Below are 23258 nucleotides of genomic sequence, written 5' to 3'. Positions count from 1 at the left end.
GTCTTCTCTCAATATAACACCAACACCATTTGTTGCCATCTTTCCTCCACACCATTATAATCTATACCCTTTCTTCAATTCCTTTTTACCTTTCCCCTTCCATTTTGTCTCACTCATTCCCATCATTGCTATGTCTTTCTTCTCCATATACTCTATCAGTTCTTCTACCTTGCCATTCAAAGTCATGACATTGATGATACCGATTCTTGTGATGTCTGGTAGCCCACTTCTCACAATTCCCCCAGAGCATCGGGAAATGCACGTCACGCCGTAACATTTTCCGAGGCCTTGATTCACTCACACTTATATTTTAGGCTGTTTGTACTGTGGGTTCGCCACTCCCAAAGGCATTTTATTACCTTCTGCCAAATACGAATTGGGCTGCCCCTAACATGGAGTCGGATGCCTTTTGTAGGCGCTCCTCTAGAGTACAGACAATACGGGTTTGCCCCTTCCACCATCTCCACCGTACTGAAGTCCATCTCCCCCGCTGTAGATGCCGTTGAGGTCTTCACCCACAACCCAGAGCACGGGCCCTCCATATTTATGCCCCCGGAGAGAGGGTGTCCCAGTAGTTTAAAGCACCCAGGAATTGGGCTACCTGTTGGTTCGCAGGTTGTATTGGGTATTTCAACCAGCCCTACGTACTGTAGGGACTCCCTGTCCGCCACCTGGGGACGTGCTCTGTAGGGGTCAGGTTCCCCTGGTTACTTATTCGAAGTTAACCCCACCCACAAAGGCTAAGGTTATTTGCAGAGAAACATATTTATTCCTGTATTGAAAATCCTTCTTTTACTTTTCAGAATTCTTCTCCTGCACCAGTACCGAATCCAGTGCACAGGCCAGTTCGAGAAAGAGAGAAACCACCAGTGTCTGAGCCTGCCATTGTGAAGCAAGAGGATCAGCTCCCTCGGCCCTACAAAAGACCACGCACAGAACCAGCTCCTGTGTCTTCCATAGTTCCTATCTCTACCCCTACACACAATCCAGTGCCAGTCCCTCCCCCAGTCAGTCCTCGTCCCTCTAGTGATGACTCTTCGCGAGCTGAGTTTGTAGAAATAACAAATCCCAAGACTGAGCCTGTGGACTATGGTTCTGACATTGAAGAAGTAATAGAAACTAAGCATCCCTCCCGAGAAGATCCTTTGGTGCAATTATTGCAAGGGGAATCAAGTCAGTCTCACGTCGATACATCGCAAGGTTAGTAAGTTTCCGTAACTTTCTTTTTATCGTAGTGCTCAATTCTAGAAGTTTTCTTACAGGTTAGAAGTGCCCTTGTAAATCTGTTGCAGAAGTAGCAGTTGCTAGATACTCGAACTTTAGTTTAACTTTTTAAACAACATTTTGGTTTAGTGTAAGAGAAGGCCTTAACTATGCCAATAAAAACATTTATCTATCTATCTATCTATCTATCTATCTATCTATCTATCTATCTATCTATCTATCTATCTATCTATCTATCTATCTATCTATCTATCTATTATTCAGTCTCTTGGTTGTATTAGTTTTGTGTTGCAGTACTTCAAATGCCAAACATTGGAAGGTGTAAATAATGGTGTGAATTTCATCTTGAAAATCTGTTGTACTGTTTCTGTGACAGCACTCTTTGGCTCTGCTGTAGGTGCTTGAATTATATCACAGTTGTTGTTCGCTCTCGTACCTTTTAACTTCAGAATATGATCAGGTATATTTCAGTTTGAGCTTAATCACAGTCAGTGCTTGATCTCCCTTAATTCACATTCGGAATAGGAATATTTCAGAAGGCAACATACAAATATTATTAGTAACATTTATCTGCATAATATTATATTTTGCTATGAACTGTTAGAATTCTTTTTTTACATAGAACTGTTTCTTTCCCCCTTTGTCCACAAAAGTACCCCAGTAGGAATCTCCTATTTTCCTCACTTTAACCAGTACATTCTTTCCCTAACACTTGCACAAATTTTGTCCAAATTTGTGTTCTTCATACTACATGCAGGAGATGGTAGGTTTAAATCTCACCATTGACAATCCTGAAGATGGTTTTTTGTGATTTCACATTTTTACACCACGTAATGCGTGGACTGTACCTTAATTAAGTCCACGTTCACTATCTTTCCAGTCCTACCCGCATTCCAAAAACCTATGTTACTGCAACACTGTGCTGTAATGGCTAGTTGCTTGAGTGCTGACTCTATAATCTCTTTTTTGGCAGATTCAATTCCAGCTCAGTCCGGTAATATTCAAAGGTGTTCAAATATGCCAGCCTCATTTCTAAAGATTTACTGGAATGTAAAAAAACCTCATTTGGAACAAAATTCTGGCACATTGACATATACAAAAGCCATAAAATAAATAGTGGCACATACTTTGTCCTTGTGGCAGCCTCCGCATGGGGGAAGTTGTAATAATAATAATTTATTATTATTATTATTATTATTATTATTATTATTATTATTATTATTATTATTATTATTATTATTATTATTATTTTACTGCAAGCAAAAAGAAAATCATCTTCAACATATAATTTACTTCCTGTATTAAATTTTATTTGCAAAGGTTACTTCTTAGAAAGTAGTGGTATGATTACTACTATTGTGATCTGTGTCCCTCATTGTGTATATTTTGTAACATTTACTTTGTGATTGCATTCATATTATGTTGTTACGTAATAGAATAAAACTGTGGGTGCAGTAATACATCACTTACTTTGTAGGAGACAAACATGATATTCCTCTTCTTGACACCTATCTAGAATGTGGTATGCAGTAAATAACATGAATTACCACTAGATAGCACAAGCTTGCAATGTGGTTGAAACAAGATTTTTAATATGGGGTTGTTTGAGCACATTGAAGCCAGTTTTTGGAGCTTCATTCTTAGCATTAGTGATTTTGTGGATGTGATGGAATTTCCCCCTCCTGTTAATGTCTCCATGAAGTGAAAGAAGGTAAACATTGCTCAATTTGTACGAGTTGTGTGCACCAGCTTTGTGTTTTCTACAGGTGATGGAGTCAAACCCAATATGTCCAGTTTGAAGATAGCTCGAATCCAGCAAAAACATTTTCCAGACAGAGTTCCAATCTCTCTGGGTAAAAAGAAAGCCCAAAGAAGATGTATTGTCTGCAGTGAAAAAGAAAAGTATCGCACAGGCAAGGCGGGTAGGAAGGACACCTCCTTCCAGTGCAGTGATTGTGATGTTGGACTTTGCATTATTCCATGCTTCAAAATTTATCACACTGTGGCACATTATGAAAAGTGATATCGTGTTTTGTACATAAAACAGCATATTTATGTACATATGTGTACTTTTAGTGTAATTATAGTTTTTTCTGACCAACAATAATATTTCTCCTTTTCTTTTCTCATGATAATTACTGAACATTTGTGCTTCAATTCAAGCATGTAAATTTTGGTACAAGGAAAATAAAACATGGCATTCATAGCATGTAAGGTTTTGTGAATCCACCAACAGTTGAACTTCTTTTATTTTGCAACCTTCGAATTATAGCCTAGAAAAAATTAGTATTGTACACTAGCATGTTAGGGTCAAGCTGTGAAGGCGTAGGATGCTGTTAAGGAATAAAATGTCTTCTACTTAATTAATGTTTAACACTTTGAAGACGATGTCACCCCTCATGGGGTGACGGACGCTCATACAAAATATCGTATGTCACCCCTCATGGGGTGACACGGTAGTGTGTCCAGGACTCTCAACTTTAGGCTGTCGCGCGAAACTAGCGCTACCATTTGCTGCAGTATTGCATTGCTTGTTTACGTAAGGTGTTCATAGAATGCAGCGCGGTGCCCATTCCTTTATCAGCACGCTGTGCATTGAGCAACAGACAGTGGAATTTCTCTGGCATTTGACGGGGTGACATACGCAACCATCAGAATTCTGTTATTAATGGCAAGGAAAATAATGTGGATTAGTGCCTATTATTGCTTTATTCTGACATACTATTGTTACATAACTTAAGAAATGGTTGTTATTATTAGATCAGTGGAGCTTCATTGTTCTAAGGAAAGCTAAAAATTACAAAAGAAAACACAGATGATGATATAACATACTAGTCTTTGAATTTATGGCATAGTATAAATGATACGAAAAGATAACAGTTTTTACAAGATACATATCACTTGTGAACTAACTCATAGTGAGGTTTGCATAAGAATGCTTTGTCTGGGCAATGTTTACAATATGTTGTTACTTTCTTCGCTTTCCTTGCAGCCTGTCGACCTCCAGTTTCGTTAGCCTCTTTGTAGCATATGCTGCCGTATTTCCTTCTCTTCCGTGTGGAATCTCCAGCCTTTTCAGCTTCTTCCGTCTCCACAAGGAGATGGATACCATGATTGTGGCGAGGTGTTTCTACTTCATCCGACAAGCACATTAGTTCAAGAGCACATTTCTCCTTGAAGGTAGTTATGGACATTTTCTGCAGCTTTGGCACTGTTTGATAGTTTCTGTATGCAATCCATGAATTCACCAAGCTCGTTCCAATTAGTAGTTCCGTCACTACCTTGTGATACCATCTGACAGTTTTCCAAAGAGATGTATTATAGGACGATAGCTGATCAGATACATCAATGCCAGGCTTTGCTTTGTTGTAGTCAATAACTACGGATGGTTTGAAAATTTCCGTGTTACTCTTACCACGTTTTCCTGAAGATACAAAATATAACTGGTGCTTAGTTGAGAGCATATAAACCTCTCGCTTGTCCATCCATTTCAATGCTAGGATGCCATTATGTGATTCCTTAGCAACCATTTCTCCTTTCTTGACTCTTTCCTTTAGACCTGGCAGAAGTCCAACTCTATACTTCCGCAAGGTACCAACCAGATGAGTGCGTCTAGCTAGGAGTTTATTCGCCAAATCAACTGACATGTAGAAATTGTCTGTGAACAAAGTTGATCCACTGTCTAAATAAGGATCCATAAGTTCCATCACAACAGCTGTAGCATGTGGTAGTCCAGGGTTAGCAGTTGTCCCTTTGCCACAGTACACTTTTGTGGTGTAGGTATAGCCGTCTGTATCACATAGTTTGAATACCTTCACCCCGTATTTATGAGTCTTATTTGGAGTAAACTGGCGAAATATTAGTCTTCCCCTAAAGGGGATCATAGATTCGTCAATGACCACTTTTTCCTGTGGCTCATTTAGTTCTTTGAAATTCTTGTTGAGCTTTAGAACAAGAGGTGCGATTTTATGCAACCTGTCATGTCCTCGGTTTGCTTCACTGTCGAAATGCCAGAAACGCAAAATCAGTAAGAACTTGTCCCGCTTCATTACATGACCCTCAACATAGTTTTTTATACAGTCTGTTCTTTCTTGACTAATAATTATGAAGTTTGGGAAACTGTGCCAAGCCCATCCACATCAATAGGCCTAAGAACTTTTTCATGTCAGCACAACTGATATAAATCCACTGAGTGAATCTACTCCGCCTACTCACACGTTTCTCTTGCAACACATTCCTTGCATTTTCATTGGTTTCATGCACCATCATATTGATGATATCGTCATTAACTATAGCACGATAGAAATCAACTGGTTGAGATTTAGCACTCAGAGGAAATTTTAAACCGGGGCTGCGTGTGAATAAAAAATGTTTCTGCAAACCTGAGAATGTTCCCCGGTAATTGTCACTGGCTGGTGATATGGTTAAATCATCGCACGATGCAGCACCGGAATCTTCGCTAGTGTCCTCACTAAAAAAACTACTGTCAAAATCCGACTTGGAAAAGGTGGCATCACACTGCAAATCCGAAATGTCAGCATCACTTGATGCAGCACTCGAACCCTTTTCAAGTTCTTCTTCTATCTCTCTATCGGTAATCATGGTTTATTAATATATCAGATGTAATGCTTTTCAGGAGTTTGCTCTATTAACCAGCGTTTCGTCTTAGGTCTGACACTAGACTCTTCAGGGTGGGTTGTGTCAGACCCTACCCACTGACGCTGAAAAGCCTTACATCTGATATATTTTTGACATGCTCTATTGGTGAAAATATATCTAATTCCCTAGAATTTTCCATTCGGAATTGCTAGGCGGGCAATAATTCCATTGTGGAGATTTATCTCCCATATGCAGTTATCAGACTGTGCCTCTTATTTAGGCTTCTGATAAGTTCTCCTGCATAAACCCCAGAGCACAGTGTTCCACAACAACAAAGGTACAGGGGTGACGCGCGCTTTATCTGTTGCATTGCCAACCTAATAACCCTATGTCACCCCAATAGGGGGACACAAAAATAGTAACTTTGAACATAAATTATGTCTTTGATTATCACCTACGAATGAAATTATGCTCATCCGTACCCCACATCAACCTGAAATAGGTATACCGCATTTCTGCAGTTTACTGCAAAAAAAGCAAATGTGCGCGTCGACGTTAACATGTTAATACAACCCCATTATAGTGAATGTGAAAAATACTACTTTGATTAGCTGCATAGTGTGGTTGGTTAGTCACTTGTCTTCTATATTCAGTGTTGCAAGATTGAACCCCAACACTGTCGGTTGGCATTCAAGAGTAGATTTACAATACAGAACCCATTTCAGAGCTGTTGTTTGGGGTTGGGTTAAATGGCTCTCACACACTAAGGAGACTATTTAGCCCTCTTTAGATGATGCTGCATGTGAATTATACGCTAGCACTGTTTTCAGGTCTTGCTGTGGTACTGCTGTGTTGCAAAAAAGTGAATTTTGATTGTATTTCGAAGGAAATTTAACTTTCTCCTTATTCTTTTCTTTTAAGATACATGTACTCAAATGAAAGATGAAGTTCCATAGAATCTCGTAATTTGGGAACTGGGTGGAATAACAACTTCACTGCAAAAACATGGTTCTGAGATAATTGGGGTCAACTTTTTCTTTTCATATTGATTTTCTTATCATACAGGAATACCAATTCCCTGAAGATATCAATGTTTATAATATCTATTTTGCATGTATGACAAAAAATTAAACAAAACTTCATATTCTCTGCATTACAGTCTGTAAATCAAACATCTTTCGTAAGTCATTATTCCATACATATACTAGCAGATGAAGAATATCATTATAACAACACATTTGGTGAGTGAAGTAGACTGAACAGACATTACTGAGTTGTTATTATTATTGTAACTTTCTTCCTTCGTTTTGGCAAACTATGGATCACCTTAATTCGAATTCAACTTCATCTGTATCTGGGCTTTGATCCTCGTCCAGTATTCCTTCGTCCTTTCGCTCTGCTATCTGCTCCTTTCTTTTATCCACGGTGCTTGGTACGGGATCTGACTTCTTTCCGAAAACTCTTGGTGGTCTTGATCCTTGACTTGTAAGCATCCCTGTTGCTGATTTCCATTCCTTGTATTACCATTTCTTCCAGGTCCTTCTTCACATCCTGATGCCAGCACACCATAGTCTTCCTGGTCTCAGAAAACCTTATTATCTGATTGGTCAGTCTTCCTGGGTGTAGACATATCTGAAGAACATGGTTTTCCTCTTCTGGAAGGTATCTGAGATATTATTTAGTTCTTGGTTTCCTTTCTTTCTGTATGATTCATCCTCTGTTGTTTGGGGTCACACTATCTTCCTCAGATTCTTTCTCTCCACCAGTTCCAACTTTTTGACCAATGCTGTTGTAATCAGGTTCAAACATTCAGCTGCATATAAAGCCACCAGGTCTGGTAGTTTCTGAGTTTTACATTGATCAAGATCTTGTTGTAAGAGTTTATATTTAGTTTATATGCCAAGAACATCTTGTTTATTCTTAATAGCAGTGCCTTTCTTTCTGGCTGGTTATTGTCTATCCATTCTCTCTGAACTCTCATCAATCTGGGTGCTGTTTCAATGTTTGTAATGCATTGCATCTTCTCGAAGGAGATCCATAGGTCTGCTTCACTCGCTTCTTCCTGTACTTGAACAGTTTGGTTCCATGCCTCCTCAGTTGACTGTGACATAACCGTTATGTCATCCTAAAGGCTAAACAGTTAGCTCCATTCGTTTGTTCTTGCATGATATTCGTATACCTCCTATACCTTGCATTTTTTGGTGCCACTCTGTAATCACTTTGTCAAGAACACAGTTGAATAGAAAGTAGTCCATCTCCCTGTCTGACCCGTGAATGAATTCAAAGATTCCTGTAGGATCCCTCTGAACTTGACCTTGGATGATGGCCAGTCACTGTCTGTTTAATGAATTCTATTGTCTTCTGTCTAGATCCATTGCTTCTAGGATATGGATCATTGTTTCCCTGTCCACTGAATTGTAGGCCTTTTTGAAGTCCACAAATGTAAGCACGAATTTCTTGTTTCTCTTTGGTATGCAATGATCAACTTTGGGTTCAGGATCTGTTCCATGCATGATTCACCCTTTCTGAAACCACCTTGAGATTGACCAATTATTTTTGATTTTAATTTTTTTCTCCTCTATGTAACAATGCCTTTGAAAAGATCGTATATGTCTGTGGTAGTAGCAGTATTCCCCAAATGTTGCTCAGGATTCTTGTCAATTTAATGATTGCTCTATCATCAGCATATTTCCAGAGTTCTACAATAATTCCATCTTCTCCAGGTGCTTTATTGTTCTTCAAGGTCTTGATGATGCTCCTGACTTCCTCCACAATCGGAGGTTCCAAGTCTGAATTTGGTTCTTTGTGCCTGTAGTCAAATTTCTGGGATGGTGGTTCACAATTAAGGAGTTTTACAAAGTAGTCTGCTAGGATTTGACTGTTCTCCATATGATTTGGGCTTCTTTCCTTCTTGGTTTCTGATGGCTAGACTTGGTGTATTGTATCTAAAGGTGCTCTTGAATGTCTTATAAAAAGCCCTGGGTGTTATTTTTTTTTGAAAGTACTGTTCAGTCAGGATGAAGCATTCTTTCTCATACTTTCTTCTGTTTTTGGTGGTTCTCTTCCTTGTTTCCTGGAACTACTTCTGGTTTTCGGATGTTTTCCAAGAACTACAATTCACCTATAGCTTCCGGCGTTCTTCAGTTGCCTCATCACTTTCAGATGACCACCACGCATGTTTCCGCCTTTCCTCTAGAAGAACTGTGACTCTTGCAGTATCAATCACAGCCTTTTTAAATTGTTCCTATCCCTGATACCGTCTCTTTTTCGATTCTGTTGTGAAATCTGTGCACGCTCTCAGCTCTTCAGTATCAAACTTGGTTGTTTGAACTGTGGTCCTGCTTTTTGGGTCTTGTATCCTGGGATGGCCAACGGCCATACCATGTTGAATACACCGGTTCTCGTCCGATCACCGCAGTTAAGCAACATTGGGCGTGGTCAATACTTGGATGGGTGACCGCTTGGGAACATCACGTGCCGTTGGCTCAATTCCCTTTTTCCTCCTCTGCGAACCATGTGACCAAGACGCGGTGGGGAGGCTTGCGTGTCCCAATGATGCAGATAGCCGAGCCGCAGGTGCAACCATATCGGATGGGTATCTGTTGAGAGACCAGACTAACGAATGGTTCATCGAAAGGGGGGTAGCAGCCTTTCGGTAGTTGCAAGGGCGGCAGTCTAGATGATTGACTGATACGGCCTTGTAATAATACTCAACATGGCTTAGCTGTGTTGATACTGCTAGACGGCTGAAAGCAACGGGAAACTACAGCCGTAACTACCTCCCGAGGACATGCAGCTCTCTCTGTATGAATGATGTACTGATGATGGCTTCCTCCCGGGTAAAATATTCCGGAGGTAAACTAGTCCCCCATTCGGATCTCCGGGTGGGGACTACACAAGAGGGGACGATCATCAGGAAGATGGATACTGACATTCTACGAGTCGGAGCGTGGAATGTTAGAAGTTTGAATCGTTGTGGTAGGTTAGAGAATCTGAAAAGGAAGATGGATAGGCTAAAGTTAGACGTAGTTGGTATAAGTGAAGTACGTTGGCAGGAAGAACAGGATTTTTGGTCAGGCGACTACCGAATTATCAACACGAAATCAAACAGGGGAAATGCAGGAGTTGGTTTAATAATGAATAAGAAAATAGGGCAGCGGATAAGCTACTACGAACAGCTTAGTGAAAGAATTATTGTTGTCAAGATAGACACCAAACCAATGCCCACCACAATAGTGCAGGTGTATATGCCTACTAGTTCAGCGGATGATGAAGAAATTGAAAGAATATATGAGGAGATAGAAGATTTAATACAATATGCAAAAGGTGACGAGAATCTAATTGTGATGGGAGACTGGAATGCAGTGGTAGGCCAAGGAAGAGAAGGTAGTACAGTAGGAGAATTTGGATTGGGACAAAGGAACGAAAGAGGAAGTCGGCTGGTTGAATTCTGCACTGATCATAATTTTGTCCTTGCCAGTACTTGGTTCAAACACCACAAACGACGGCTGTATACGTGGACGAGACCTGGCGACACTGGAAGGTATCAAATAGACTTCATTATGATTAGGCAGAGATTCAGAAACCAGGTGTTGGATTGCAAAACTTTCCCAGGAGCAGACGTGGACTCTGACCTCAACGTGTTGGTCATGAAATGCCATCTGAAGTTGAAGAAATTGAAGAAAGGAAAGAATGTAAAAAGATGGGATCTAGACAAGTTAAAAGAAAAGAGTGTGAGGGATTGTTTCAAGGAACATGTTGCACAAGGACTAAATGAAAAAGCTGAAGGAAACACAATAGAAGAAGAGTGGAGAGTCATGAAAAATGAAGTCAGAAGGGCTGCTGAAGAAATGTTAGGAAAGAAGAAAAGATCAACTAAGAATCAGTGGATAACTCAGGAGATACTAGACCTGATTGATGAACGATGAAAATACAAGAATGCTAGAAATGAAGAGGGCAGAAAAGAATACAGGCGATTAAAGAATCAAGTGGATAGAAAGTGCAAGGTAGCTAAGGAAGAATGGCTGAAGGCGAAGTGCAAGGATGTCGAAGGCTGTATGGTCCTGGGAAAGGTAGATGCTGCATACAGAAAATCAAGGAAACCTTTGGAGAAAGGAAATCTAGGTGCATGAATATTAAGAGCTCAGATGGAAAGCCACTTCTTGGGAAAGAAGATGGCAGGAGCATACCCAACAGTTGTATCAAGGTAACGATGTAGATAATTTGGTTCTGGAACATGAAGAGGCTGTTGATGCTGATGAAATGGGAGACCCAATTTTGAGGTCAGAGTTTGACAGAGCTGTGAGTGACCTAAATAGGAACAAGGCACCTGGAATTGATGATATTCCTTGTGAATTACTGACTGCCTTAGGAGAAAACAGCATGGTAAGGTTATTTCATTTAGTGTGCAGGATGTATGAGACAGGAGAAGTCCCATCCGATTTTCAGCAGAATGTTGTTATACCTATTCCCAAGAAAGCCGGTGCTGACAGGTGTGAAAACTACCGCACCATTAGTTTAGTATCTCATGCCTGCAAAATTTTAACACATATTATTTACAGAAGAATGGAAAAACAAGTTGAAGCTGAGTTGGGAGAAGATCAATTTGGCTTCAGAAGAAATGTAGGAACACGTGAAGCAATCCTGACTTTACGACTGATCTTAGAGGATCGAATCAAGAAGGACAAGCCCACGTACATGGCATTCGTAGATCTGGAAAAGGCATTCGATAATGTTGATTGGAACAAGCTATTTATGATTCTGAAGATGATAGGGATCAAATACCGAGAATGAAGAATTATCTACAACCTGTATAAAAATCAGTCTGCAGTGATAAGAATCGAGGGCTTTGAAAAAGAAGCAGCAATCCAGAAAGGAGTGAGGCAAGGCTGCAGTTTGTCCCCTCTCCTTTTCAATGTTTACATAGAACAGGCAGTAAAGGAAATCAAAGAGAAATTTGGAAAGGGAATCACAGTCCAAGGGGAGGAAATCAAAACCTTGAGCTTTGCCGATGATATTGTTATTTTATCTGAGACGGCAGAAGATCTCGAGAAGTTGCTGAATGGTATGGTTGAAGTCTTGGGTAAGGAGTACAAGATGAAAATAAATAAGTCCAAAACAAAAGTAATGGAGTGCAGTCGAACGAAGGCAGGTGATGTAGGAAATATTAGATTAGGAAACGAAGTCTTAAAGGAAGTAGATGAATATTGTTACTTGGGTAGTAAAATAACTAACGATGGCAGAAGTAAGGAGGACATAAAATGCAGACTAGCACAAGCAAGGAAGAGCTTTCTTAAGAAAAGAAATTTGCTCACTTCAAACATTGATATCAGAATTAGAAAGATGTTTTTGAAGACTTTCGTGTGGAGCATGACATTTATGGAAGTGAAACATGGACGATAACTAGCTCAGAAAGAAAGAGAATAGAAGCTTTTGAAATGCAGTGTTACAGAAGAATGCTGAAGGTGAGATGGATAGATCGAATCATGAATGAAGAGATACTGAATCGAATTGGTGAGAGGAGATCGATTTGGCTAAATTTGACGAGAAGAAGAGATAGAATGATAGGACACATCTTAAGACACCCAGGACTTGTTCAGTTTGTTTTTGAAGGAAGTGTACGTGGTAAGAACGGTAGGGGTAGACCAAGGTATGAATATGACAAACAGATTAGAGTAGATGTAGGATGCAATAGTTACGTTGAAATGAAAAGGTTAGCACAGGATAGGGTGGCATGGAGAGCTGCATCAAACCAGTCTATGGACTGATGACTCAAACAACAACACATCCTGGGATGATCTTGACTTTGATCTTGGAGAGAAAATGATCTCAATCCAAGTTTGAACCCCTCAGGACTTTTACATTTTGGATCTCCTTTTCCATATGTTTTGAGATTGCTGCATGATCAATCTGGAACTCTCTCAGGCTGGGGTTGGGAGATAACGTTTTCTCTTTCCTCAGGAGGTGTCTGAAGGCTGTTGATTTCATGACCAGATTGAATGTCTGTCAGTCGTTTTCTATTATCACTTTTTTTTTTTTTTTTTTTTACTGCTACTACTACTTTATGATTATTGTACTTGGAAATAAAATGTACTTGTTACCAATGAAATATTATAAATCTCATTACCCTGTCATTGTGGTTGCTTTTAAATAACCTGTTTACTCATTTTTTATCAATGAATCATCATTACTGAGATCCTTAAAACCATAATTATAGTGTACCATAGTGAAATACATTGTATTAAAAAATTAAAATTAAATGTACGAAATAACTAAAACTCATAGTTAATAGTTTTGAAACCGTCAGCCGCATTGTTTCTTAATAAGAATCATTAAATTATGAGATTTGAAAGTTATGAAAGCATACTGTAAATAGAAATAGCTGATGTAATACCCACTGCAGTGAAATATACAAACTTAAATAGTAATCAGGTTGTAAAATGAATCACATATTCCTCATAGAGATACTAAGAAGAACTCCATGACAGTGACTCAAGTAATTTTGTCACAACTTTTCGTTAATAGCAATCATTACCGTCAGTCATGAACATTGTTTCACTGTCATTGAAAGTTGCATTTGCACGTACATTTTTAACAATAATCTTGAATTTTGCTGCATGTCTTATTGTTTTGCTGTTGCCATGACAACATTAAATGGGCATCATACAATATTGATGACACCTGGTTGGAAACACAGTCGGAACAATTGCAATCAAGTGCTTGGGCCGTGTAGAGGATAGTGGATGGTACATAGAAACAAAAAAAAAAGGAGGGAGAGAAAGAATATTGGAGTGGGATGGTTACAATCGTGCCTCCCTCAAATGGGAGAAAAAGATGTGTTCAAGGTGTGAATATATGTTAAAAGAAGTTCCATGTAAAAGTTGTGCATCATCATTTAAATATTTTATGGTACCAGACCATGAATAAAGAGTAACATTTTGTTTTTGTTCCTTTTTTTTAATACATGGAATACTCTCCTTTAAAAAAGGTTTAACTCAACAGGATTAAGATTCGTAAAATGATTCTTCGATCCATTTAAAATAACAGTACAATACAAAATTGTAGAGAAGACTAAAACGTCAGTAAAATCTCATAATTATCACCAAAATCGATTGATTCCTATATACCACTGGAGAAAAACAGAAAGGGCATGCACAAATGTTTTCCAGAGAAGAAACTAAAGAAAGGGCAAAAAGCCCTGAATCCTTAGAAATGAAAAAAAAGGGGGGGGGGATTGAGGGGGATAAAGCTCAGGCAAGAACACTATCAAAAAAAGGGAAAGGAAATGTTCTGTCACAGCCAAAGTCCTTTCAAGGACTACAAGAAATTAATAAGCCCATGAGGTGTGATGGACTATAGAATATAAAAATTCACACAAAATTGCAAACAGAGTAATTAATCCAATTAATTCATTATAAACCTCTCGCTAAATACAAGGTACAACAAATTGTCCCAAAAAAGGAGGTACTAAACGTGCTGCAATAGAGAAATTAGCGCAGTGATAACAGAAAGATAATTGACCAACAATTAGAAGGACATGAGGCAATAAAATTTAGGGGACTTAGATAACAATAAAATTAAGTCTCATGTACACAGTAGTGCCTATCCGTTCCCATAGTAAACAAGCTTGTAAGGGAAGGAAGGATAAGGAAAAGTTGGAAACGAGCAGCCAGTAAATACCAAGGAAAAAGAATTAAAAGGAATTTTAAATGAGTCCAGTCTGCATTCGTAAATTTAGAATTGAGAGACACCACACAGAAGTAGAAAGTTAAGTTTATCCTTTCAAAAACGGCATTTCAGTTTCGAGGAGCAGTTAGTGTTGTATTTACCTCATTCCTTTCTCCTACCTTGGTATGGTGACAGGAAGCTGAAGCATAGATGGCGAGAAAGAATAGCCAAGAAGACTTAGCTCCACCCGAGGAGGACTTAGCACATAGTAAGCCGATGCAACATCTGAACTAGCTTTTCAAACCAACAACTCCAAATTTATACAGACCAAGACAGGGCATAGAGAGGACGAGAAATATCGAGAGCTGAGTGAGGTAAGTAAATTAAGACGGGTGACAAAATGACGTCACAGTTCCGGTGAGAGCAAGCAGGTAGTAGTAGACAGTTGATGGCGGTAATGAGAGAAGTAAACAGACATAGAATAGGAAAGGTTGAATGTAAGTTTTTGAATTTGCGTAGAAAATTGATGGAACACCAGAGTGAAGTTGAGAAAATCAGCAGTAGATGCAAATAGTGTAGCCGGTGACATAAGGTAAGCAGACGATGTTACAAGATGTTGAAATACTGTTCATGTACTTTCAGTATTCTCAATATTCTTCAGGACATTATCATATAGACCAACATTTTGGTCGCACTGGTTGTACGAGGCCTCTTACAGGGAATACGGTTTTTATTGTGACGTGCTTTTGAAAACCATGAATATAATCTTATAACTGTCATATTGTTACGTTGTCCCCCATACGAATCGGATAGTAGTAGTATCTTCTTGATGCCATGATGAATAGCTCATGCGTAGAACGCTGGTCTCCAGAACTGAAGCTGGTGGGTTCGATCCTGGCTCAGTCTGGTGGTATTTGAAGGTGTTCAAATAAGTCAGCCTCGTGTCAGTAGATTTGCCAACACATTAAGGAATTCTGCAGGCCAAAATTCTGGCATCTCAAAGTCTCCGAAAATCATAAAAATAGTTAGTGGGACGTAAAACCAATAACATTATTATTTTCATCATCTTCTTGACACTTGTCTTTTTCTGCATTTTCTCACATTAAAAATCGTGTAGAAATGAACACACTCAATTAGGGCTTGCCTCAGTTTTGTAAAATCAGTAAAATGTACTGCTATCTTCATTACCTTGAAACGTAAACCTTCAAAAGTTGCTTTTAGAAGTGGGCAGTGATATTCACTTTACAAAGGTAAAATTAAGTGTATCCTCCTAATTCAATACATCATATAATTCCATCATTAGATATTTAGTCATGGTAGAGGACGATTTTGTGCATAATCAAACTCTACAAGTGTATCACTATCTTCCACCTTGACTGAGCTCAGGTGCTCCTTTTTCAGGCTCTTGAACCTCATTACTCTCAGTTTGTGAAGGTCATAGGGAACTTTTAGTTCATCATTTGCATTGACGCTTAAGATAGTTTCTGCTTTTCGACAGAAATCACAGGATATAATAGAGTTTGAGGGATGTTCCACCATTCAACACAATGTAAAATGTTTGAAATTTATTAAGTGAAGACCGGTTTCGACTTCCTTGGAGTCATCATCAGTTCTTGTAGCTTTTAGGAATCTGATAACAATCATCATGGGGATTGCCTACATACTTCTCCATAGGTTGACAAAAAATCATGACAAAATTATACACACACAATGGCAATTGCCTAAATACTTATGGATAGGTTGTTCTAAAACATAATGACAAATTATGTACACATTGACATGAAACACTTGGCACTTTAAGAAAACTCTTGGATCTGGGTTAAAAATATACTGTCATGCGTTTGTAAACACCGAATAGACTTGTCGGTCTTGCCACAATCAGCTTGAAAACATGTGAACCAGTTGAAACAAAACCTAATGACAAATTCTACACACAATCACATGTAACGCTTGGCACTTTAAGAAAGTTCTTGAATCTGGGTTAAAAATACTGCCATGTGTTTGTAGAACACTGAACAGACTTGTTGGTCTTGTTTCGATGTACTTGAAAATATAGAACTAGTTGAAATATACTGTTTGACATCAAACGCTTCGTACTTTAAGGAAGAAAGTTCTTGCATCTGGGTTAAAATTATTGCCGTGTGTTTGTAGAACACGGAACAGACTTGTCGGTCTTGTTTCAATCAACTTTCAAATATTTGAAATAAAACACGTTTGACAATGAAACATACAACAAATATAGAAATTGCTTTGCTCTAGTTCACATAATCTTGCAGTGATTTCATATAGTATGGAACCAACTTGGTGGTCTTGTGGAGAGCTGATGCTACGAATAATTGGTAGATTTAAATTGGCTGAGGGGTTGGGGGAACATTTTTCGTTATGAAACATCTGCTTTCAAAGTTGAAACTGTCGTCTACTATTGTTGATGTAGAATTGATGATGGTATGGTCTTGGTTTATGGCACCATGTCATTGAAGATGGATGTCTGAGGAAAAAGAAAAGAAATGAGAAACTTAGTGTGTGTTCGGATATGATTGTAAAGTGATTTAAATAGTACTTACTCACCCTGTTCCCACTCGCGTTGACCTGCCGTTAGAAGAGTGGGATGTGCTCTTTTCGACTGTGTTTATGTGTGTGGTGCTTATTGTTGGCTCTGATAGAAATCACAGGAGTCAGTTCAGGACTTAATAGAAAACATAAGGGATACTTTCTCTGAAAAAAATGATGGTAGGTCTCATACTTCATCTTGAGACTTCCCCCTCGCTCTTCAAAATAATGTTGCTGAAAGGATCTGTACAATTTATCAGCAGTAAGATCTGGGTTGTCAGATTAGTTCTGCTAAGATTTCTTCTGCTCATAATGCAAGCTATTTGAAGAAAACAAATCTCAGTGTGTTTTCACCATATTCCAAACATCAGTGTTAATTTTATGGGTCCGATTTTGATGTTGTCTTCTCTCTGCGCAAAGCTCATCTGAAGTTATCACTTTTAAAGTAGTTTTCATTCGACCTTCGTTAACCTGGGGAACTTGTAATAGAAATTATTTACAGACTCACACTCACTTTAATGTGTTTCTATTTTTACCTTCGGTTCACTTTCCTTTCTCAGCATGCATCTTCGATCTAGAAGACCTAAAAGCATTGTATCTTGATTTTTTTCTAGAAAGTGTTGTGAAATTTTTCCTGATTAGCAGCATTCACTTGGGCAAAAATATTCCTTGGGATTATACTTCGTGGAAAGTACAAACTTTTTGCATGTGACTGTCCTCCCCACAGAAACATAAGTATGATTTTCCAGAGTTCCTTTTATTTTTGGCAATTTTTTCTTGCAACTATTGCTGCTGCTGTACAGATCAGATTCTTTAGAATTTTCAACCAGCTTCACACTCAATACACAATTGAATGAACTACTTCAAAAAACAAATTCCTTTGCATTGGTGTTATTATCAGACTTAAAATTCTTTTAACTCGCCGAGAAACACAACACTGTTTACACGCTCCTCGTGGCTGACTAGCGGGAATGCCGTAAGCTCTTACAGCAAGCCCCTCTGCTGTATGGAACAACTGCTTAGTAGGCGGCAGAGTTAAATACATTGACTTTATAGGGACAGTGTGGTCAATGAGTGCTTCATTCTGATTGGCTCCACCGTCTTTTAGCCAAATGTTCCATCAACTGATTTAATCGTATGTATTCCGCACAGGGTAAGATCACTCTTTATGCAATTTCATTGAAATTTAGGCTGTCCACTGGAACTTTCATAGTACCAAAAATATTTTTTTTTAAGCATGGAGGATTATTAGCTATTATTAGTTTTGAAATATATGTGCATTTACATATTTCTGGGGTCTGAGTTTTGAAGAACAAGCATTCTAGGCCGTTGTGCTTATGAATGCACAAACAGATCTGAAAAGGGTTTTACAATGAAATTGGACAATTGCTTCCTTTCAGCTCTCAAGGTAGTATGTTATAAGACACACCATACGAGTAGAATTTTTCACATACGTTATAATGGTAATGATGATAACAAAATCAGCCGGGCTGAGTGGCTCAGACTGTTGAGGCGCTGGCCGTCTGACCCCAACTTGGCAGTTTTGATCCTGGCTCAGTCCGGTGGTATTTGAACGTGCTCAAATTCGTCCGTCTCGTGTCGGTAGATTTACTGACACACAAAAGAACTCCTGCGGGACTAAATTCCAGCCCCTCAGCGTCTCCGAAAACCGAAAAAGTAGTTAGTGGGACATAAAGCCAATAATATTATTATTGATAACAAAATGGGTTGGTAATTTTAGGGAGGCCAAGCAGTAAATGTCAAATTTGTCCTTTAATATTAGCCATATCGATAACCTCTACATGATGAAAGTTGTTTAGAATATAATTTCTGAAGTAAAATAATGGAGTTTTTCATGATAATTATATTTTTCATTAATTTCCAAATATCCCCTTCAGTATTTGTTTCATCTAAAACCTGTTCATGAAAGTTGTAGGTACTGCCACTTCCGATCATATATGTCTCATTCATTTTCACTGCATGAGCTATTATGATGGATTTATTCTCGAATTCAAGCTTTTATTGATATTCATATCTCAAAGAGACAATAACAATATAATAGCAAATCCAATAGTGATAAAGAGAATGTTTAAAGTACAGCAGCTATCTACTAATAACTAACTGAATTGGGGCACAAAATTTGTTGCTCATCACGAGGATCGAACTGTGCGTGGCCGGTAACAAGAGTTCTAAACACAGGTACCCTGGAACCAGGACAGTAGCTTGTTTTTACTAAGCAACAGGTAGTATTTTCTCAAACTGTACTATATAGTGATACCAGTATTTAATTGCTCCTCGTCTGAATCAGACCCTAGCTGTCATTAACAAAGTCCTATACAAAGTTACCCCAGAACTACAACAATTGTTTGCTTTCACCAGTAAAGCATAGCTCATTGTTTTCACCACTAAAGCGTAGCTCATTATGAGTTCTATTAGTAACATGAGTGTAATGATACATTACATTAACCCCTTCATGCACGCTTATTTCATTTCAAAGCCAAAACAAAATTTTTCTCACTTTTTATTTATTAAAAACTTTAAAGATGCAACACACTTCCTAAAAGAAATTGAAGGTCCATTTTCTTTGAAAATTGTAAGGGCCTCATATGTGGCCTCTGTATTTTATGTGAAAACAATAGTAATATTGCCCATAAAAAACAGTATTATTGATTGGAAAGAAGACATATTTCTTTTATAAAAAATATTTGTACTCACCGATCATAGTTACTGTATGTGGGTGTATTAACTTCAGTAATATGCAGTTCATATAAACAAGAAGCTGTGAGACCACCATGCTTCTATGTCATGGATATAGGTGAAGCTGGTAACACACCTCACTTGAGGTCTAAATTGAAATGACGTTTACAGAGCTAGGTAATATATCATTTTTAGTTATATTAGTAAATATCAAAATTATATTAGTACCATGAGCATATTTATGTATGAAATTCTTCCTCTCATGCTGAGGCTGCCTTGTGATAAAGTACAGTAAAACTTTGTTAAGATGTTTCTATAGGGGACAAGGAAAGAGGACATGTTACGGGAGAAAACGTACTATTGAATACACATAAAAACTATTCAACAGCGATATGTAAACACTTGATATGTTTTTCCTGACATACGTGCATTTTACGTTGTGTATGTATGGGTACAGTGAAACATCTACTATTTCTAAAGATGAGGCGAGCATTAAAAGGCGTGTAGAAAGACGAGAGAACAAATACACTAACCTTATTAAATAACAACAATGTATTAAAAGGTGTGTAAATAATCAGTCAAATATGAAAGCATATATGCACTAGCGCCTATAAAAGTATCAACGTCTTATTGCAGATCACGCTCTTTCTCTAAGAAATGTTAGCTGAAGCCTTATATTTCAGACTAGAGGGTTATTAAACATTGTTTACTGGTCACACACTTTGACCATGGATTATTTAGAGGTTAAACTTAGCCATGTGCGAGAGAAAAGGAGAGTATGACTGACCGCCATCTTGAATTAGACACCACACTTCTATTTGTTCACCGGTCGAGTTGCCCGTGCGGTTAGAGTCGCACAGGTGTTAGGTTGCATACGGGAGATAGTAGGTTCGAACCCCACTGTTGGCAGCCCTGTAGATAGTTTTCCGTGGTATCCCATTTTCACACCACGCAAATGCTGGGGCTGTACCTCAATTAAGGCCACAGCCACTTCCTTCCCGCTCCTAGGTCTTTCTTATCCCATCATCGCCATAAGACATATCTCTGTTGGTGCAAGGTCTTATGGCGACGATGTGATAGGAAAGGCCTAGGAGTTGGAAGGAAGCGGCCGTGGCCTTAATTAAGGTACAGACCCAGCATTTGCCTGGTGTGAAAATGGCAAACCATGGAAAACCGTCTTCAGGGCTGCCGACAGTGGGATTCGAACCCACTATCTCCCGGATGCAAGCTCACAGCCGCGCGCTCCTAACCGCACGGCCAACTCGCCCGGTTAATATATTTCACCTGTAAATATGATATATAACTACATCATCCAAATATGTTTATACTGTTCTTGAAATGTAATCTCTTGTCTTCTAAATGTTAAAAAAAAAAAACTGATGTGTAGATTAAAATTCCTCCATTTGTGAGTTGACTTGCATCTTAAACTTGATGTTATTGTTATCACTGATATACTATATTAGGGAGGTAAGGTTACATATATCTGTTGGCCGTGAGGTTAGGGAAGCGCAGCTGTGAGCTTGCATCCAGGAGATAGTTGTCTCGAACCCCAGTGTCGGCAGCCCTGAAGATGGATTTCCATAGTTTCCCATTTTCACACCATTCAAATGCTGTTGCTGTACCTTAATTAAAGCCAGGGCTGCATCCTTCCCATTCCTAGGCCTTCCCTATCCCATCATCGCCATAAGACCTATCTGTGTTGGTGCGATGTAAAGCAAATTGTAAAGAAAAAACCATGTATCTGTGTATTGATGTCAGGTGAAGTGCCATCAAATGAGTATTCTGTATTATCTGCAAGGAAAATGATCTATTTCAAAGTATATATTGAAAAACGTATGTATTGTAATAAAAGCAATGTTTGAGTGAAAATTTATAACAAGCTTACATATTCCACCTATCCATCCGTAACTTGCTTGTTCAAAAGCCTCTTCACCATTAGTCAAGTTCTGACGGGTGAGCTGTTGTTACTAGTAGTGGGGAGTGATGTCATGTGGAGAAGTTGGTGGGTAGTAGGCAGGGGAGTCTCTTCCCGCATCGCGCTCGCTTGTTTCTCTCCCTGGCCGCCTTCTGCGTGACGTCATATGATATGAGACAGCGGTCGCCCTTCCTGTTGACACATTACCACTGCAGTCTAAAGTGGTTATAACTTCTGAACCCTTCATGCAAATAATGTCCTGACAAGGCTATTGTAATTGTTATAAAATACTGGAGGAGGTCAAACAATTTATTTTGATGAGGAACTCAAGGATAATATCAAAATATTTATTTAATTTTAAGGAGTTATAGCATAAAATCGCCTGTAGAGGGCAGCCAGTTGAAAATAGGAATGTGCCATCGCGGACTTTTTTGTAGGGGTTTCTATACTCTACAATTCGTACGCTTACACTTGGGGTCTATCATTGATGGCTCACACAGCGTAAGCCAAGAAAGCAAGTGACTGCCCGACCAACATTTTGTCTCTTTCTACGTATTTACTGTATATCGGATCACAGATTCATAATAATTTTATAGTGGTTCACTACGTGAACAGTGTTCATGTTGTCAGTATCTGAAGTAGAACCACTGTACTGATTAAAATGCAGTCAACATATTATGGAAACGTTTGTGGCGCTATAAATTGTCGGCATGTGAAAGAACTCCCGTGGGACAAAATTACAGCACCTCGAGTGTCAGAAAACCATAAATGTTGTTAGTGAGACGTAACACAAATAACATTATTATTTTGCATATTATAAAGACAATAACGACAACAACCATCATAGCCAGTTAGTTTGCTACTGTGATGGCATAACAATACTTCCTCATCAGCAATGCTTGGTTGTTGAAACACTTTGTAATAAACTCTTGAATATCTCCATTATTACAGCTCATGCAGTAAAAAGGCGTCAGATATAAATGACTGAATGAAAATCATATTTTCTATAATTATTATGTGCTAATTACGTACGGTAAAAAGGTGTCACATACAAATGACTGAATGAAAATCATATTTTCTGTAATTATTATGTGCTAATAGCCGGGCTGAGTAGCAACTCAAATGGTAGAGCGCTAGCCTTCTTAACCCAACTTGGCAGGTTCGATCCTGTCTCGGTCCGGTGGTGAAGGTGCTCAAATACATAGTAGTGGGATGTAGAATCCAAAAACATTATTATGTGCTAATAACTTATATTTCTGAATATATTTCGAAGCTCATGAAATAATACAGTATCCATGATCTGATATACAGTAAATACGAAGAAAGAGACAAAAATGCCGTGCGAGAAGAGACCTGTTACTGGATATCGGTTATTTCAAAAGGCCTCTCACATCCCAGTCATGAGTGGTTAAAAAACGTAGCCCAGTTCGAAATGTCATTTGGTGTGTTTCACAGTAAGACTGTATCCAGATGCAAAAACGTAATGAAAACTCTTATTTCTATTATTAAGTCAAAATTTCCAGTATTCCATGACAAAATAATTTGTCTCTAAGTAAGGACTACAACATTTATTAGGATATGGTATTTTAATGCAAAGAGTAAGGAG

At 38.6% G+C, this 23258-nt stretch overlaps 1 protein-coding gene and 1 non-coding gene across 13 annotated transcripts in view; both read left to right on the top strand.

Annotated features, from left to right (window-relative positions):
- The window catches only part of LOC136873994 (protein bric-a-brac 1), a 477177-nt gene that overhangs the window by 109161 nt on the left and 344758 nt on the right, over positions 1–23258 (top strand). For 11 of the 12 annotated variants that reach the window (XR_010860207.2, XR_010860208.2, XM_067147435.2 and 8 more), the window contains exon 4: positions 804–1200. Coding sequence is in view for 10 of the 12 variants with exons in the window: in XM_067147435.2 (XP_067003536.2) it covers positions 804–1200 (397 nt within the window). In the remaining 2 variants the exon portion in view is untranslated. Of the gene's footprint in view, positions 1–803; positions 1201–2990; positions 3413–23258 lie in introns of those variants that run through there. The other variant, XM_067147437.2, reaches the window with a different exon arrangement.
- Positions 9191–9309, top strand: LOC136875198 (5S ribosomal RNA). Its single transcript, XR_010860416.1, has one exon. It is a non-coding gene; the product is annotated as a 5S ribosomal RNA (ribosomal RNA).

Source organism: Anabrus simplex, chromosome 5 (assembly GCF_040414725.1).
Source record: "Anabrus simplex isolate iqAnaSimp1 chromosome 5, ASM4041472v1, whole genome shotgun sequence".
NCBI lineage: Eukaryota > Metazoa > Arthropoda > Insecta > Orthoptera > Tettigoniidae > Anabrus > Anabrus simplex.
Note: the sequence above shows the minus strand (reverse complement) of the source record. Positions and strands in the feature narration are given on the sequence as shown.